The sequence below is a fragment of the Alosa sapidissima genome, chromosome 6 (assembly GCF_018492685.1).
Source record: "Alosa sapidissima isolate fAloSap1 chromosome 6, fAloSap1.pri, whole genome shotgun sequence".
Taxonomy (NCBI): domain Eukaryota; kingdom Metazoa; phylum Chordata; class Actinopteri; order Clupeiformes; family Clupeidae; genus Alosa; species Alosa sapidissima.
This window is the reverse complement of record NC_055962.1, coordinates 8,025,225-8,044,583: the sequence shown is the minus strand read 5'-3', so window position 1 is coordinate 8,044,583 and position 19,359 is coordinate 8,025,225. Positions and strand designations below refer to the sequence as shown.

Below are 19,359 nucleotides of genomic sequence, written 5' to 3'. Positions count from 1 at the left end.
ATCCCTCTCTATTAACTGCCAAACCTATTGTCACTCATTTATATGGTTTTGGTTCAGTAATCTGTTGGGGAGAATATCATACTGTCCATAGAAACCAATAAAAATGTAATGTGAGTAAACTTGAGTCAATTATCCATTAGAAACGAAAATCAATGGTTCCGTGTCATCCTTGTGGGGCTACATGCCCACCAAGTTTCATGCAGCCCGGGTCTTTCAGTGTCCCGGGAATCATTGACACAAAATTACTGAAGAAAATAAATAAATAAATCTGGAAGAAAAAAAACTCTGACTAAACCTATATGAGCCCTACGCTAGCGGCGGTCATAATTAGGTCCCGCAATAAAACAACAAATATAATGTAAATAAATAAGTACAAGAACAATACAAATACATGTAGTTCAAAACCTTTTCAGCATCCAAAACCACATTTCAAAGCCAAAACATTACAACACGTTACATTTTTTAAAACCATATTGTCGTCTTCATACTTGTCATCATCTGATTTTGTAGTTAGTCATTTTATTCTATTAGACAGTTGCTATCCAGGGTGGTTGACATTTGTATGTATGTCATTAGGCAAAACCAATCAAACCACACACACATACATACCACCATCACACACACCACTACCATCACACACAAAGCGCTTTCAGACATACGTGTAAGACCGGAGGTTCTGCGGATGTTAAACGGTGGGGCCGTATATCTGAACGACATAACCGGTCATATGGAAGTCCGAATTTAGCTGGTTGTTCTAATTCTCCCCCTCTAGTATTTCCTCTGGACATTATGTAAATGTGCTGTGTCTGAAAGAAGCGTAGAACATGCGGTTAAAATTCACACCTAGTGAGAGGGCGTGTCGGTGACGTTTCTTTCGTGTGTCCATGTGGTTAGATCTGACTTAAATGCCAGTGTTATGATGGAGTGGCATAGTGCTGTCCAGAAAATCTCCGACCTGGAAAGATGCAGACATCACAGAGCTACTGTCCATGAGGGCATACAACATTTTGATAGAACACATGAAGGGAACGGCAAGAGACACGTTGTAGCCTACAACTGCATGGCAAGGCCAAACAAATTCAAAAGACTGAATCATCATAAGCAGAAGGCCCTGAAAGGCAGTAGCCTACAGCGACGTCGTTGACGACAATAACAGGAGTATTTAATAAATTGTTAGCCAACACGGTTTTCTGTTCATTGATAGCCTTCTCATGAACTCACTGCTGAGCTCGCTGATATTTGTTGAGCATAAATATGCCTAGAGAAAATGAAAACGAAGAAAACAAACACATGGGGAGAGGATGCTTTTGGAAAAAATAAACCATGAAAAAACAAACCACTTCACTGTTATGTTATTATTTTGTTTGTTGCTTAAAAACGTTGTATGATGGCCTTGAAGTCTTGAGTTAGCGTACTGAATTGGCTGGTATCAAAAAGTTTGTGCATGCTCTCTCTCTCCAACGCAAACCAGATTTGTTGAAAACAGATAAATGTGTTTATTCAAGTGCGCACTTACGTGACTACTTCAAGTATTAGCCTACGCACAATAGATTTCTCTTCTTTAGCCTACATAATGCATACTATACACTTTGTAAACAAACAGCAGCTGTGACAGGCAGTGGCCACATATATTCTGCGTCATATCTCACATCTTGTGAAATCTACAAGCCCCCACCCCTCACTCGACACCCACACAGAGATTCTGTAATGTGCGTGTATGTTGTTCACACATAGGTCCGTATAAGGTCAGTATAAGGTCCGCAGGTTAGCATCATATCTGAATCATCCGAAGGGTAGGACCTCCGTTTGACAAACTCGCATATACTCCGGATGTTATATCTGAAAGCGCTTATAGATACATTCCATGGTCACCAACACACACACACACACACACACACACACACACACACACACACACACACACACACACACACACACAATCTGCCTCCCACAAACATTCATGTCAATACACAGGCGTAACACCACGACACACCAACACACCTACTCTCGTTAGCACAGCTTCAGGAAACTAAGCCTTTAAGCACTGAAATCCCTCTTTTTCTTTATCACGATCACTTCTCTTTTCCCCTCAGCGTGTAGGCGCATAGCAGGTGCTGATGTCGTCGAAGCGGGTTTGTGTGTGTCTGTGTGTCAACTCATCACAATCTTCTTCTTGTCGTAAATGTGTGTGAGTGTGTAATTGACTTCAGAGCGCCAGCAAGGTGACCCAGTTCCATCTCCCCAATCCAACGTTTACTCAAGCCAGCGGTCCGATGTCGTAGCAGCCTAGCCATCAGATCAATTTGAAGTGCTGGTGACATAACGCTACTTAGCCTCAACAGTGTGCTCGTTTTTTTCAATAGTTTAAATAGCCGACCATCATAATAGTGTTTTGAACATGCCACATACAGTTAGCATTAAAACCTTTCCCATACAATTTAAAACATTAGAAATATGCCTTTTGCTGCTCATGTCTTGCAAAAGTCTCTTCATACATGTTGACTTTTTATTATAATTTTGTCCAGTGAAGTCAATACTGCTATTGGTACTGATATTGTTCCTTTCAGCAAATCCAGTTTAATGACCCAACACTGAGGGAAAGAGAGGCTGGGTCTCTATTCTCTGTGTAATTGCTCAGTAAGTAATTGCTGAGTACTTTATTGATCCCCAAGGGGAAAGTGTGTGTGTGTGTGTGTGTGTGTGTGTGTGTGTCGTCTGAAGTAAGAACAGGGAGTGTGTGTTTGTGTGTTTTCTGACAGTAAGAGCAGAGAGAGTGTGTGTGTGTGTGTCGTCTGAAGTAAGAACAGGGAGAGTGTCTGTGTGTCGTCTGAAGTAAGAACAGGGAGTGTGTGTGTGTGTCGTCTGAAGTAAGAACAGAGTGTGTGTTTGTGTGTTTTCTGACAGTAAGAGCAGAGAGATAGTGTGTGTGTGTGTGTGTGTGTGTGTGTGTATCTGTTTGTAGAGGCAGAGCAGGTGTACAGTGGTCTGTCCCAGAACCCCTTCAGCCTACACATGCAACTCTTGTCACCACAGAGTGTTCACTGATGTCATGCTAGCCAGTGAGGTGCAGGGGAGCAGGGTGTAGCGCACAGAACCGTGCCAGTGAAATCGTGTTCTTCGTTGCACTCAGATGTGGCAGACATTATGCCACCACACAGAACAAGGGGATGGTAGGAGAGCTTAATGGGTCTTCCTTTTACAATAGGATTGAGAAACAAAAATGGGCATGCAATGCAATGACCGCAGATTAGTGTCTGAAGCCCAACACGCTGCTGCTTCTGCGTGTGTGCTGGTGTCTATCTGAAGCCCAACACGCTGCTGCTTCTGCGTGCGTGCTGGTGTCTATCTGAAGCCCAACACGCTGCTGCTTCTGCATGCGTGTGTGTGTCTATCTGAAGCCCAACACGCTGCTGCTTCTCCGTGTGTGCTGGTGTCTGTCTGAAGCCCAACACGCTGCTGCTTCTGCGTGCGTGCTGGTGTCTATCTGAAGCCCAACACGCTGCTGCTGCTGCGTGCGTGCTGGTGTCTATCTGCTGCTGCTGCATGCGTGCTGGTGTCTATCTGCTGCTGCTGCGTGCGTGCTGGTGTCTTATCTGCTGCTGCTGCGTGCGTGCTGGTGTCTATCTGCTGCTGCTTCTGCGTGCGTGCTGGTGTCTATCTGCTGCTGCTGCGTGCGTGCTGGTGTCTATCTGCTGCTTCTGCGTGCGTGCTGGTGTCTATCTGCTGCTGCTGCGTGCGTGCTGGTGTTTATCTGCTGCTTCTGCGTGCGTGCTGGTGTCTATCTGCTGCTGCTTCTGCGTGCGTGCTGGTGTCTATCTGCTGCTGCTGCGTGCATGCTGGTGTCTATCTGCTGCTGCTGCGTGCGTGCTGGTGTCTATCTGCTGCTGCTTCTGCGTGCGTGCTGGTGTCTATCTGCTGCTGCTGTTACTGTTACTGTTCTTCCCTTTCCCAGGCTGGCCTAAAGTAAAAGGAACCCCCACTTTGAGATTTTGATTGGACTAGGCAGCTGTCAATCTGGCCGACACTGGCCCGCCTTGGCCCTCATGTGGCCTCGTCGCAGTCGTAAAGCAGGACTATTTCCTCGCTGCACACGGCACGCCTCGTCCTGGCTATCTGTACACGCTCTCACAGTCATCCATGTTGAGGCACACTGTAGCTGTTATGCATGTTCTCTCTGGACGCGGTGGTCATGACCTCAACAGTGTCAAATTACCATATGGTCAGCTGCACAGAGGTGTGTGTGTATGTGTGTGAGACAAGCTAACGACAGTCCAACACTAGCACCCTTGGGTTTTATGCATGCATTTCCTGACATGACCTTAACTGTGTGAGCGCGGTATTCGGATAAGGTTATCTCCTCACGAACACACAGCCACGGTCACATCCATGCTTATTCACATGAGCAGCTTAGCATCCGAGATGGCAGAGAGAGGATAGTCTCTCTTCCTTGTTTCGCATACACACACTCTTGCTCTCATGTTTTCTTATAGTCTCTGTGTGTGTGATAGAGAAAATATGTGTATTGTGTAACACACACACATACACACTCCCATACATGTGAGTGTGTGCATATAAAAGATTTCCTCCCCCCCACATTGGATCAGCACCAGTATGCCTACAAGGCAAACAGGTCAACCGCAGATGCTATAAACACAGCCCTGCACAGTGTGCTAACTCACCTTGAACATCCTGGCACCTATGCAAGGCTGTTGTTTGTTGACTTCAGTTCTGCATTCAACTGCATTATCCCCGCAAGACTGGTGTCCAAGCTACATGGCCTTGGCATCAATACCAGCATCTGCAGTTGGATTTACAACTTTTTACCAGATCGCCCCCAGTCAGTTCACCTTGGCTCACAACTCTCCTTCCTTCTCACACTCAGCACTGGAGCCCCCCAAAAGTTTGCAGATGACACCATGGTTGTTGGACTCATTCACAACAATAATGAGTCCGTCTACAGGGATGAAATACAAAAACTCGCCACCTGGTGCTCCATCAACAACCTGTCTCTCAACACCTCTAAGACCAAAGAGGTGGTGGTAGACTTCCGGAGGATGGGGACCGACCATGCCCCTATCTACATCAACGGGCACACTGCGGAGAGGGTCAAGGACTTTAAATTCCTGGGGACATACATTTCACAGGACCTCTCATGGGCACACACACACACACACACACACACACACCCCTGCACACACACACACACACCGTCAAGCCCAGCATGGTGCCCTGGCCTGCCAGAGAGAGAGTGGAAAGGCATCCAAAGACAAGAAAACAAAAGAGGCCATGCAGCCAAGTTGTGTGTGTGTGTGTGATTGGTGTCTGATCTGCTGTGTGTGTGATTGGTGCCCAGTCTGCTGTCACACTGCCCCGGTCCCCTTCACCCAGTTCCACATCCCTGGCTCTTGTGTCAATGCTATTAATACTGTGCCAATGCTAGCGTCTGCTACATTTGCCTCCTTTTACTTTCCACCTGTCTAGCCTGCCCCCCTAACCCCATCATGACCTGCTTTTTCTTGTGTGTGTGTGTGTTTGGTTTGTGTGTGTGTGTGTGTGTGTGTGTGTGTGTGTGTGTGTGTGTGTGTGTGTGTGTGTGTGTGTCGGGAGGGGGGGCTTCTTTTCTCCTCTTTCCATCCCTAGCTAATCTCATCATTTCATTCATTGTATTAATCTCTTTCTGAAAGAAGAGATGGTTTCTCTGTATGATGTGTGTGTGTGTGTGTGTGTGTGTGTGTGTGTGTCTGTGTGTCTGTTTGTGTGTGTGTTGAGAGAAAGAGAGAGAGTGAGTGTGTGTATTGAGAGAGAGAGATAGAAAATGGAAGAGTGTGTGTGTGTGTTTGTCTCTGTTGCCTGTGTGTGTGGGTGTGGGTGCACGTGTGTAAGTACATGGATGGTGGGAGTACTCATTGGAACTGAATTGAGGGAAATAGACCATTACCCTACTTGGGCATAATTCTGTCTTTCACCCTGTGTCAGTCTATGTGTCATTCTGTCTGTATTTACCCTCTTGCACTATCTCTCCCTCTCTCTATCTTCCGCTTCTCTCTCTCTCTCTCTCTCTCTCTCTCTCTAAAATCAAAATCCAATTTGAATATACAATACAAAAAATCCCTTTATATCATACCCTTCTCTTCGCCACATTTGTTTATGTTGACCTTTTTCAATGGCCAGTGTCATGGCAAGTCTGTACCTAGTGATTGTCTTTTGCATCTTGGGCTCTTCTGCGTCTTCTTTTTTTTCCTTCTTCCAGGGCTGTAGTACTCGAGTCCGGTCTTGGACTCGAGTCCGGACTCGAGACCGTTTTTCTATGGTCTCGGACTTGTCTCGGACTCGCTAGTATTTGGACTTGGTCTTGTCTCGGTCTCGGCCACTGGTCTTGACAAATATGGCTTTTGGTCTCGACCGAGTCCAGGTGTCTTTAGGGCCATCGAAATTAACGTGTCAATCGCCGCGATTCATTTTGAAATACATAATGCGTTACAAAATATTAACGCAATAGTGTTTACCTTTGTGGGGGGCTGATGTCACGTAACGGAAGCCGCAAAACCTAAAACCGCAAGCTCGAGTTTATTTTACTGTCTGTGGAGTTAGCTGAAGAGGAACCAACATTTAGCCAATAAATAGTAGCTTTGCTGCAAACTGCTTTTCACTCTTGTTAGATCGTTTAAAATGTCAAAATGCACCAACATCAACAGTTACATAAAGATGATACTTTTCGGGTCCTCTCCATTAAGATCCAACTTGAACGTGTGCTACTCCATTTATTTGAGAGCGTGTCTGAGCGCACACGAGAGGGAGAGAAAACGATTGGCAGGCTCCAGCTGGCTTGTCGTTGTTGATAATATCTCCTTTTTAATATAATAAACTTATAAAAAAAAAGGCAACAAAGACGAGGAGAGGAGATTGGGGATTTATCCGATTTCCACTACTGACCAGTTATAAACTGTGAGAGCCAGGGCACTTTGACATGTAGGCTGCACTCACTGTGATTTGAAAAATGGACAAAAATATGAAGAGTTGTCTTTGCCTTTGTGTAATGGAACTGGTGAGTCTTGAAGTCTTCAATAATTTGTTTACATAAAGCACATATTATGCCGATTGAACATTCACATTCCACTAAGCTAGCTAGGTGACTGGCTCAGGCAGGCTCATCATTCACTTTTAACTGCAAACAGAAAATGTCTAGCTAGCATCATGTCATTACATGCTTCTATTTCCAAAGGAATAAAAGCTGTTTATACCAACTTAATATCATGCTTATCATTGTTAATATTGTGCAATACACGTGGTACAAACAATATTAGAGCTTGTGGACTAGCTATAGGCTATATTTCAATGGAGCTGGTAAAAAAAAGATCATTATGAGAACGTGGCCACAATGGGCTTAAAGTAACAGTGCACCATTTACAAATGAGTTAAACAGCATCAAATGTGTAGTATTTCTTAAGAAATGAATACTTTAAAACACAATTACTGTGTCAGTATTATCATTTAAATAATATAAAAGTGTTTTACTTTTACCTTTGTGGTTACTCATTAATTTTGTGATTTATGTTGTATTTAATATGCCATTGAAGAAGCTTTAGTCTTTAGGAACTTTTTAATTGCGATTAATCGAGATGAATTCATTTCAAAATATATATTTTTAATCGTTTGACAGCCCTATAATAAATATTGGAGGAGAAGGAGAATGGCTACACTTACAAATCCTGGGTGTTGTCACACTGTTTTTGCTTTTAGATAATAATAATAATAACCCAAAATGATTGTCTTGATACTGTCATGCATAAGACTTTTTTTTCCTATCCTGGACTCGGTCTTGACTCGGACTCGAACCTTTTTGGACTCGGTCTTGTCTTGCACTCAAACCTCTTTGGACTCGGTCTTGACTTGGTCTCGACTAGTCCTGGTCTTGGACTTGTCTTGGACTCGACAAAGGTGGTCTTGACTACAGCCCTGCCTTCTTCTGCTTCTAATACTCTGCCACTTTCCGGGGTCTGGTACATTTCTAATTTGCACCCTCTGACTGGAGCTTCTTCCCCCTCTGGACTTTTGTACACCTGTTGCACAGTGCACAAAGCCTGCCATTTACTCAGAGGCAAGTGCAGACAGACCTCACTCTAGTTGTTCCACAACACTTTTGCTCCATCAGGGATGAAGGTCATTCTCCCCATGTCATAGCCTGTGGAGGAGGCCACTTTACATTTTTTTTTTCTTTCGGGAACACATTGCAGTTGCGTGTGTGCCGACCGACCCTCTTCATACGTGTGTGTGTTTTCCTTGTCCCATGTGTGAGTGTGAAAGAGGTGTGTGTGCAGTAGAGTAATGACTTAAGCGTAGTTGTACTGTTTCACACTCTGTATGCTTTATCTCTTTCTCTTTTCCTAGTTTATTATTTATTTCCTAGTCTCTGTTTATTCCTCGGTGTGTGTGGGTGTGGGTGTGGGTGTGGGTGTGTGTGTGTGGGTGTTTGTGTGTGGGTGTGGGTGTGTGTGTTTGCACCTTTCTGTCTTTCTTTGCTGTTTTTATGAGGGAGCAGACTCACAGTATGGGTAGAGGTGTTCGTGTGCATGTGCAGGTGTGGCTGCGTTTGCTAGTGTGTCTGTTGTTGTGAGCATGTCTGGATGTAAGTGTGTGTCTGCAACTACTCAAACAAAATCTTACAGTAATTGTATTTTTCAAAGCCAAAAAAATCTAGCTTCTAAGGCAACAGACATTGAGGACCCAAGTAAGCACATGGTGAACATGTGCTTACCAACCACACAAGGTGACTCAAAATGTCTTCCTTTGAAGTATTTATTACAGATCTTTACCATAATACTTTGTACCTACGTTGGATGTTGGATTCATCTCTTTACCTACACCACCTTACTGTTGGATTTATGTGCATAATGTGCTAAGACTGAAAGTTAACATAGCAGGCCTTGTTAGCTGCCATTTCTCTGCAGTATTAGCAAAATGGTCATATTCCACAACAGTCTTTAACGCAATAAATAGCCTAGGTGGAATTCGTACTATATGGGGACATGTTGCAGTAATGACATTTGGTAGAAACAAATGATGAAATCCATTGAAGATAAAGATAGAACTCTGTGCGATTTTGCGTAACTATGTGCATGTATTACAGACTGATGGTTAAGATGAAACTTTATAGGGGTTGATCTTCTTTTATAAATCAGGAGAGGCAGTTGTATACTGTAGTTGCAGAAAGCAACTATGAGCTTTTATGAGTGTGTGTGTGTGTGTGTGTGTGTGTGTAAGTGTGTGTGTGTGTGTAAGTGTGTGCGCACGCTTCAGTGTCATATTGAATAATCTCCTGCTGGATTGGCCCAGAGGCTCGGAGGAGTGAAGCAGAGGAGTAATTACACTCGATCCCTCAATTAGAGCTTAATTACAGTGCTGCAGCGCTCCACAGCCAACACGTGCACACAGGGACGGAGAGAGAGAGAGAAGACTGGTGTTAGAGGCAGATAAGGTAGATAGATGGTTGAGCAGGGGAGAGCCAGATAGATAGATAGATGGGTGGATGGATGAAAAGATGGATAGATAAATAGATAGATTGATAGATAGATTGATGGATAAATGAATGGATGGCTGGACTGCGTTCTGTTGTGCTGGCTGGTGAGGCGACAACAGACACGTGTCTCACCTCTCTGCCTGACACCATCTTCCATTCATCCCCCTCCTCTCTCTCTCTCTTTCTCTCTTTCTCTTTGTCTCTCTCTCTGTCTGTTTCTTTTGGCACATACATGTGAGCATACCAGCTATGCTTTTATAGTCCACTTCCTCAGTGGTGCTCAGTACCTCCACCTCTTTTTTTATTAATTTCTTCTTTTCTTTTCCTCCCTCTCTCTTTCCCTCTTTTTTCACCTTTTCGTCATGGCATCCTGTACATTTCCCTCTTTTTTATAGTCATCTTTTCTCACTCTTTCTCTTATCCCCTGTTCTTGATGACACTCTATACATCTCCATATCTCTCTCTCTCTCTCTCTCTCTCCCTCTCTCTCCCTCTCCTCCTCTGTCTTCTCCTCAGCAATAATGCAAAGGAATGACACAGATAAGTGTGTTTTGTGCTGTGTGTGCCCTGAGCGAGGTTACTCGACTGATGGTGAAGGTACTCCTCAGCTCCCTGTGGGTTTTGTTTTCTGTCTCACGTGCACACATCGCATGCACCATACTTCTCTCTTTCTCTCCCCCATCCGTGTCGTACACATCCTGTGCCCTTGTCTCGTCATGTGTGTCTCTTTGTCAGGCTTTCATTTTGTTTTGTCCTGTCTCTGTAGACTGAGGCGCAGAGCTCTGTTTTCTATTGGGGGTTGTTCAAAGAGGAACAATGTACAGGAAGTTGAGTTAGAAACAGTATTCACTTTCTTCACTTTTTTTTCAGTGTTCTGTCCCTTTTCTCTCTTTCTCTCCATCCATCCTGGCTCATCCCTACCTTCTGTCTTTGTATGTCACTCTCTCTGTCTTTCTCTGTTTGAAAATATTTTGTTTGATATGATGGTGTGAAGCTTTGTTGATTGGCACACTAATATTCTATTGTATCGATGTAATCATGTAAATAAAATAATAAAGTTGTGTTATCTCTCTCTATCCCTGTCTCTCTCTCTCTCTCTCTCTCTCTCTCTCTCTCTCTCTCTCTGTGTTTAAAGCCTGTCTTGACAATCTTAGTTGAATATGCCTGACATAACTGACCATGTTGGTCTCTAACTCTCTCTCTCTCTCTCTCTGTGTCTCTCTCAGATGCGGACAGGCAGGATGCCATTAATCTCTTCCTGCAGGTGTATCAGACAGGGGAGAACAAGCCGCATCTCTGGGAACTTCCCACGGACTTCTACCTACACCAGAGCAATACACTCAGCCTGCTGCAGGATCGACGCAGGTGTGTGTGTGTGTGCGCGTGCGTGCGTGTGTGTGCGTGTGTGTGTGTGTGTGTGCACGTCTCTATGTGTATGTTTGTGTTTATCTACCTGTGTTCATCTGTCTTTCTGCCTGTGCGTGTGAGTTTGACTGTGTGTTTGTGTGTGTGTGTGTGTGTGTGGTCTTGGTGTGTGTGCATGCATGTGTGTGTGTGTGTGTGAGTTCACATACATACACACAAACTGACTTTTGAGAGAGATATCTGTTGGTACCACCAATCTCCAGTCCCTCCAGGCCACACGTCCTCCTCTCTTTACCCAGTTTTGCCTCTCCATCTCCGGGCTCGTTTTCTGACACCCTGGCCTCTTCTGGTGTGAAGCAGAGACCTCTGTGGAAGGTGTGTGTGACGGCCGTAATTAAGACGGCCCACTTACATGGTGGTCTGGCAGCTATTAACCCAGATTTCAGCTTACACACACACACACACACACACACAAGGGCGTAGGTTTGGTCTCAGCTTTGGTGGGGACACATCCCCAACTCCTGCCGTCACAATACCAACATTATTGTTTCAATACCAATACCAAGTGAAGAATCTCGATTTCGATAACTTTGCGATTTTTTTCATTTTGATTTGGTTTGGGGGCCCCCACTACCTTGACGGCATCAGTAATATTGAGTATTGTGTGATCATTCACATCAGTGGCAATTGTTGTGTGTGTCAGATAAACCCCCTTCGGTTTCAGCCAATCAAATGATATAAATATATACACATAGTGAAAGGATATGTGGATTCAATTCATCATGTTTGCTATGTTATTAGAAAAATAAATGTTCAAAAAACTAACAAGTCAAAGAAAATCTTTCTTGAATGAGATCATAAAAGGAGATATGTAAGTGTCTCGCAATGTTCATTTCTATAAGTATGGAAATGCACCATAGTTTGTCTTTTATTTCTTTGCATTGTGCAGGCTACATTCACAAATACATTAGCCTACTGTACATGAACAGAATATAGGAACAGGAAAATGTCTCGGATCCATTGTTTATTGCGACTGCAGGATTGGTAGCCCAATTAACAGTCAGTGATGGTGATTTCTATTCTGTGCTATATGCCACTGTCTGCGCGGCACACCCCTATTCTACATGACTCCTAACCTTGGTTAAAAGATTACAGAAGCTAGGTTAACTGTAACAATATCCTGGGTAATATCCTAACAGTTAATGCTATTTTCCTTAGTAAAATCCGCATTTGAAAACCTTGTCACCAGTTGCCACAGTCTGTAGTTACTTTGCCTTCGGTTTCAGCCAATCAAATGACCGTGCTTCTTTTACTGTCGTCCTTGCCGTTGGAATAGTCCAAATAGCACAAAGGAGTTTGCTAAAATATTGGTGGGGACAATTTTGTCATCTCAAAATTTTGACTAGTCACTAGCGTCCCACCCTAAACCTACGCCCATGCACAAACACACACACACACACACACACACACACAAACACACAAACACACAAACTAGGGCTGGGATAAACGATTAATTTTTAAACGATTAATCTAGCGATAATTTTTGCATCGACATTTCTTTAGTCCGATTCGATTTCGATTTAATTATCTCCCAATTAATTCACTAATAGCAACTTATACATGTTTATTTACATATATGAATGAAAAAACATGAATTCTTTAACATTGCAATATATGTTTATTGCTCTTAAGATTCCAAAATAAAAGACTATACAAGTTCAAAGTAATGCATTCTCAGTCAGAGGTAGCATACAATAAAGTTCAGTAGTGTATGTCTAATTGAGTCATTTTAAGACGTTCGTGTGGGAATCCTTGCAATTAACATTAACACAGTTAAAAGACTGCTGATGTGTGGATGCAATTCATAACGTAGTTAGTTCAAATAACGGTTCGTACTTCTCCTTTGGACAAGCACTTTTGAGTCTTGGAAAACACTTTTCCATTTACATCGGGATTTTGCAAACATTCAGAGTCAATAAAATGAGCCTGAGTAACGAATACAAGCAGCTGCAAGTAAGCATGCTAAACTTGACTTCCAAAAAGTATTCTAACGTTAGCTTTGAAATACTGCTTGATTGCATACTGTAACTTAACTTAGTTTAGTCTCCTCAGTGTACTATGTTGTGATAAGACCTTAGCAGAGTTTACCTTAACTTTAATGCTGCAGTTTTGAACAAATTTTCGCAGCATGGTCACGATGCTAAGCGGATTTAATAGCAATTTAGCCCACTGTGTTCTATGCAGTGCTTCTATGTGGCAACAACAATCCTTCAACAATCGTGAATAATATGTTAAAGGGACACCAGGCAAGCCTGATGCTTTTTCTCTATGAAACTCCCCCTCGCTCGGTCTGAAGCTCTTTTCCTTTTCTTTGCGTCTTCCGTCAATGGTTTTCGCTGCTTCTTCGCCGGCTCTGCCATTATACACACGTTTGCAACAATCTCTAGCGTTTCGTTAGCCTACCGCTGTGCTGTAAACTGATCCTGCTTCGGTTGGCGGGTAGGATACACCAAACTTGCAAGTGGGATATTCTTTCTACAGGCAGTAGGGGCGGGCGAGAGAGCCTTCATTCGCCCCGTAATGAGTCATTTAACCATATACCAACTTACGAAGATGATTAATTAACATGAAAACGTTGCCTGGTGTCCCTTTAAATGCACATGCAGAGGAGGAGCAGCGGGCTCGTTACGAGAGAGAGCGGGCGGGGCGAGGAAAGGCTGTGTGAGTAAAAAGTGCAGCTCAATGAAATTATCTTATCTTTAATTTAAATAGTAGGACTATAACATAGAACATCAATGTGTGGTGGCCGGTTTTGATTTCGTGGTGCCCAGCCACAGATTAGTCAACGTATGGAAAACACTGAAGGTGTAAAATTAAAAATATTTAGCAGCACATGTTATGCTTGACGAATCGACGCTCATATTTTGCATCGACGTATTTTTTGCGTCGACGTCATCGATTACGTTGACGCGTTGTCCCAGCCCTAACACAAACACATACAGCATGTTCAGCAGATGAGCACACCAGTCGCTGAAGAAGGTCAATCATCAGCTGCTAACCAACAGCTGGGATCTCTGAGAGAGAGAGAGAGAGAGAGAGAGAGAGAGAGAAATAGAAATAGAAATAGAGAGATGGAAGTGGTTTGACCCAGAGTTGGGCATGTTATATGATATAGTGGAGATTGAAGGACATAGGTGGGGGAGTTAGGTGGGGGGCAGGTGTCTGTCTGTCTGTCTGTCTGTCTGTCTGTTGAATCCATTCAGTCTCCAGTAACACTACACCCCCTCACTAGCCACCTCATTCACACACTGATTGGACTCTGATCCTGGCTTGTGTGTGTGTGTGTGTGTTTTTTTTATAGTTACACGTACTGGTGGTCTGAGGGAGTCCTGTCCTACCTGCCTCTACCATATGATGACGGTAATCACATCTTTCACTAGGCCTGTTGCTGATGAGACACAACAACAAACGCGTGCACACACTCTCACCCTCTACCCTCTTTCTCTCCCCCTCCCTCCCTCCCACACTCTCTCTCTCTCCCCCTCCCTCCCTCCCGCACTCTCTCTCTCTCTCCCCCTCCCTCCCTCCCACACTCTCTCTCTCTCCCCCTCTCTCGCTCTGTTTCTCTGCTCAATAACACACATACACATAGAAAATATGTTAAACAGAATTGGGGAAATTAAGTAATCCTCTCTCTCTCTCTCAACATTATTGCCGAAGCTCAATTACATATATATTTAAAGGGACAAATATGTTGAAAAGAATTTGGGAAATTAAGTTAGACTTTCGCACACACACACACAGACACACAGACCCGCAAACAATCACAAAAACACTGTCCAGCCGGCCAGCCTGCTTACAGTGCTGTGCACCTGGTCCTCAGGCGCTAATGTGCTGCTGCAGCCATGGTGCCCATCTGTTGTTTGGACAGCAGCAGAGGATCCCTTCCTGTACACACACTACTGCCCTGGCCTCTTTAAACGCTGCTTTCACACAGTCAAAAAGACCTTTATTGGCCAGAATCCGATCCTAACAACGTACAGTGTTCCTCGAAAGCAAGGGAAAGTGTGTGTGTGTGTGTGTGTGTGTGTGTGTGTGTGAGCTTAAAGAGAACAGAAGGGAACAGAATATTAGTCTAGGGAACATACTGTAGTATTAACAAAAATGCTCATTCATTGAACATATGGACTAGCTGTGCAGCACACTCTTTAAAAAGCATCCTCCTGCAATACCACACCAACCACAATTCACATTCAGAGAGATCAGAATTGAAATCTGTCATATTTTATGTGTGTGTGTGTGTGTGTGTGTGTTAGTCCCTTGTGATGAGAACCGTAAGAATGTGACGGTGAAACGTGTGAACCGGTTTGACGAGAGCATCGACACCTACACAGAATTCTACAAGCCGTACGAGCTCACATCATTCGACGACACTTTCTGCATCTCCATGACCAACTCTGCTCGGTAGGTGCACATACACACACACGTGTACACACACATTCACACATATTTATACACACACACACACACACACACACACACAGACAGGCAAGCATACACACTCCCAGGGTATAATGAATTCACACAGCCAGCTAATGGGGACATTGAAGTATCAAGATAATATACATCAGGACACACATACACAGAGATACACACCAAATCTTCCAGTGTGAATGCCGTAATCACAATACAATACAGTTGTAGTGATAATTGAGGTGCTCAAGACAAAGTGTTTTCCAGTGATTCATGCTGTTTTTTTGTTTGTTTGTTTGTTTGTGCAGGGAGTTCATGCCCAAAACTGTCGGAGTGGATCCCAGCCCATTCACTGTTCGCAAGCCAGAAGAGACCGCAAAATCTGTTTTGGGGTAAGTGTGTGTGTGCGCATGTTCATTTATCTATGTTTTCATGAGTGTGGTGCGGTGCAGTAAACATTTGTGTGCATGGATACTGTATGTCTAAGTTTAGATTTTTATTCGGATGCCTGTTAGTCTATAGTGCTATTCTGTACCACTTCCTGGAACTTAGGGAAGAAGTACATCTTGCATGTTTCTCTCTTAACTCTTGAAGCAACTGTATGCTTTCTTATGTCATTCGTATTATTCGAATTCGTGTTATTCAACTGTATGTGTAATCTCTTGGAGTGTGTATGTGATCATGATTTAATTTGTCTGAAGATCTACTTATCTTACAGTAGGTGTGTGTGTGTGTGTGCGTGTGCGTGTGCGTGTGCGTGTGCGTGTGCGTGTGCGTGTGCGTGTGCGTGTGCGCGTGCGCGTGCGCGTGTGAGAGTATTGCTGTATATCTGAGAGGGTGTTTTTGCCTGTGTGTCAGTGTGTGCCAGTCTCTTCCACATGTGCACTTAACCCACAACAACATCCGCGTGACTCACCTGCTTCTGATCTGCTGGGAAACCAGTTATTTGTCACGTTGTTTCTCAGACACGCACACACACACACACACACACTCTGCTGTGGTGTGCATATGTAACGGTTATGGTTGACCTGAATGTGATGACCAGCCTCAGCTACAAATTGACCAAGTGTGTGTTTGTGTGTGTGTGTCTCTGTGTGTGTGTGCTTTTTCTGGCAGAGAATGATCTCTTGATTCAATGTACTTTTGTATCTCTCTTCTCATCTCTGGCTGTGTCTTCCTGGTACATCTAGTTTTCACGTCTCCTCTCTCTCTCTCTCTCTTGTGAAAAGGATACAGGTGTCCATATGCATGTATCTGTGCTATTTGACATTTGTCATTTGTATCGGACTCAATTCAGATCAATAGGGATCCGACTCTATTGTGATGTTTCTGTAATGTCTTGACTCGGACTTGAATACTGGGGACTCGAGACTGGACTCGGACTCAGTGGTTAGTGACTCGAATTGGACAACCCTGGTACCGTAAAAGTCTCTCTCTCTCATCTCCCATCTCCCAGGAAGAGCAGCAAAGACGAGGCAGTCCTGCAGCGTAAGACGGCGGCCAGCGCCCCCCCCTCCACCCTCGGAGGAGGCCGTGTCCAGCAGCAGCGAGGACGACTCAGAGGAAGACCGCGAGGACGACGGCTCCGCCTCCCAGCGCTCCACGCCCATCAAACTCGTCGAATCAGGGGACAGCGTCCGCGCACAGGAGGTAACAAGTCCTCAACAGACGGAATTTAGAGTTAACTTTCATACCATACATTTCATCCACATTCCTCTGAACCTGAGGGTTTCCACTACATTAAGAGCATGTCCATCTGAAAGCAACACAATGTAGTACTTTTACCTTAAAGGTGCTCTAAGTGATGCTGGGTAACGTCACTTCTGTTGACGTTCAAACAAAATAGAGAGCTAGCTCCCCCTCCCTCCCGTGCAATTGAAGCTCTCCTAAACGCGCATCTCGTCGGTGATTTGCTGGAACAGTGTGTTATGTTTTTATAGGCCAGGTTGGCCCAGGTTGTTTTTGTTGCTGTTTTTTGAGCCTGGGCTGTCCACAGAGATCATGTTTCTTTTTTTTTTACAGTGTATTCAGGACACAGGCAGCTAGCCGATGGTGAGGTGATGTTTGCTGTAAGTGACACAACATGTTTTAGCCTAAAAAACGCTTACAGCACCTTTAAAATAATGGTATCCAACCCTTCTTGATGCTACACTGACTCACCGTAAGGAGAATGGAATCTGACATTACCGATGTTTGCCCACAACATCTGGTATTACGCTAGGTAGCGTTGTAGTTTGCTTTGTAGCGATCTCGTTTGCCTTTTTTGGCGTTTGTAGAAAAATTAGGTACCCCCGTAGCACTAACTCAGCACTCAGTATGTTGAAAATGTATGAAATTGGGGGAATTCCTACAATGGGTTACTTGAAAGGTGCACTCTTTGTATGCAAAGATAGAGGATAGCTGCCCAAGACTGCTGTTGATCTGATTCTGGGGGTGGGCGGTTTGACTGGGTCACGGATTGAGAATAAATATTGGGTTGTTAGGTCTTTTGTGATGAGTGAAGCAGAAGTGACGAGCAGTGACAATTGATGTTCTAAAGAATCTATGTGATTAGTTTGAGTATTGGACGATTGAGGTCACCATCACTCTTGGTCTACGTGGGTGCTTCTTTCAATTTGTGTCTGTGTCTGGCAGCTCTTCAGGAAGACACTCCACACAAACTTATACACACATGCACACATACATGCACACATAAATGCTGACACACACACACACACACCACTACACACACACCACTACACATGCACTTAAACTTACAGGACACAAACACACACACACGATTGTCACAAGCTCAAACACATGCACATTGACACACAGATGCACGATATGTCAATCAATAGTGATGAGAGAACTAGTAGCTACTTCAAGAAAATACTTGACCCACATTCATACACCCTGATGCACCCACACACTCACTGTGATCACAGCCAGGGCAGGAGCTAACTGCCATAAGGTAGGCCAGTTGTGTAGCGTTCAATGAGAAATATCATCATATACAATTTGAATGTCATTGTATGCTCAGCAATATGCTTGTAATGCTTTATAAATGACATCCTATCCTCTTCAGCCTCTCATTTGATCTCTATCCTTCTCAGATGTCTCTCTCTTCATCAAACACTTCTCTGTGTCTTTATCTCTTTCCCCACACCTCCCTCTCCCTCCATTCTTTACCTCCCTCTTTCAGACTGTGTGTGTGTGTGTGTGTGTGTGTGTGTGTGTGTGTGTGTGTGTGTGTGTGTGTGTGTGTGTGTGTGTGTGTGTGTGTGTGTGTGTGTGTGTGTGTGTGTGTGTGTGTGTGTGTGTGTGTGTGTGTGTGGAGCGTCCTCTTGAAGAGCTGTTGGACATAGACACAGATGCCCTTTTGTTGCCCTCACACAAGCCTGGCATTTGCTGGGTCTCCCTCTTCTAGCTCAGTGTCTAGCATGTACTCTCTTTCTCTCACTCACTCACTCACACACACACACACATACAGAGTACATTCAGACACACACACACACACACATACAGAGTACATTCAGACACACATGACTACAGATTCTCTCTCTTTCTCTTTCTTTTTCTCTCTCTCTCTCATCTGTTCATCTGTCTCTTTATGCTCACTCATAATCCTGTCATCAGCCCTCCAACACATTCTCTTCCTGTCCTGGATCAAGCATGCTCCATATCACACACACACACACACACACACACACACACACACACACACACACACACACTGAGATCCATTGACTTACGGCATCTAGCTCACACACCCGCGTTGTCAGTGTGATTGCGATCAGTGTGAGCATGTGACCTCTCTGTGTGTGTGTGTGTGTGTGTGTGTGTGTGTGTGTGATGCTGATGCTGTTCTGATGTACTATGCTGTTCACTGCCTCACCTAACACCTCCCAAGTGTTAGCGTGTGTGTGTGTGTGTGCTTGACCGCCACAGGCGCAGGATCTCACACAGGAAGTGACATTGCCAGTGGCACCTCAGCTTGGCCAACCAGAAGCATCCGAGGGTAG

General features: G+C 44.3%; 1 protein-coding gene across 1 annotated transcript in view; it reads left to right on the top strand.

Moving 5' to 3' along the window:
* Positions 1–19,359, top strand: part of fig4a (FIG4 phosphoinositide 5-phosphatase a) — a 91,122-nt gene that overhangs the window by 49,107 nt on the left and 22,656 nt on the right. The window contains 6 exon segments of the mRNA XM_042094376.1: positions 10,744–10,882; positions 14,244–14,302; positions 15,199–15,346; positions 15,664–15,747; positions 16,812–16,863; positions 16,865–17,005. Coding sequence (XP_041950310.1) covers positions 10,744–10,882; positions 14,244–14,302; positions 15,199–15,346; positions 15,664–15,747; positions 16,812–16,863; positions 16,865–17,005 — 623 coding nt within the window.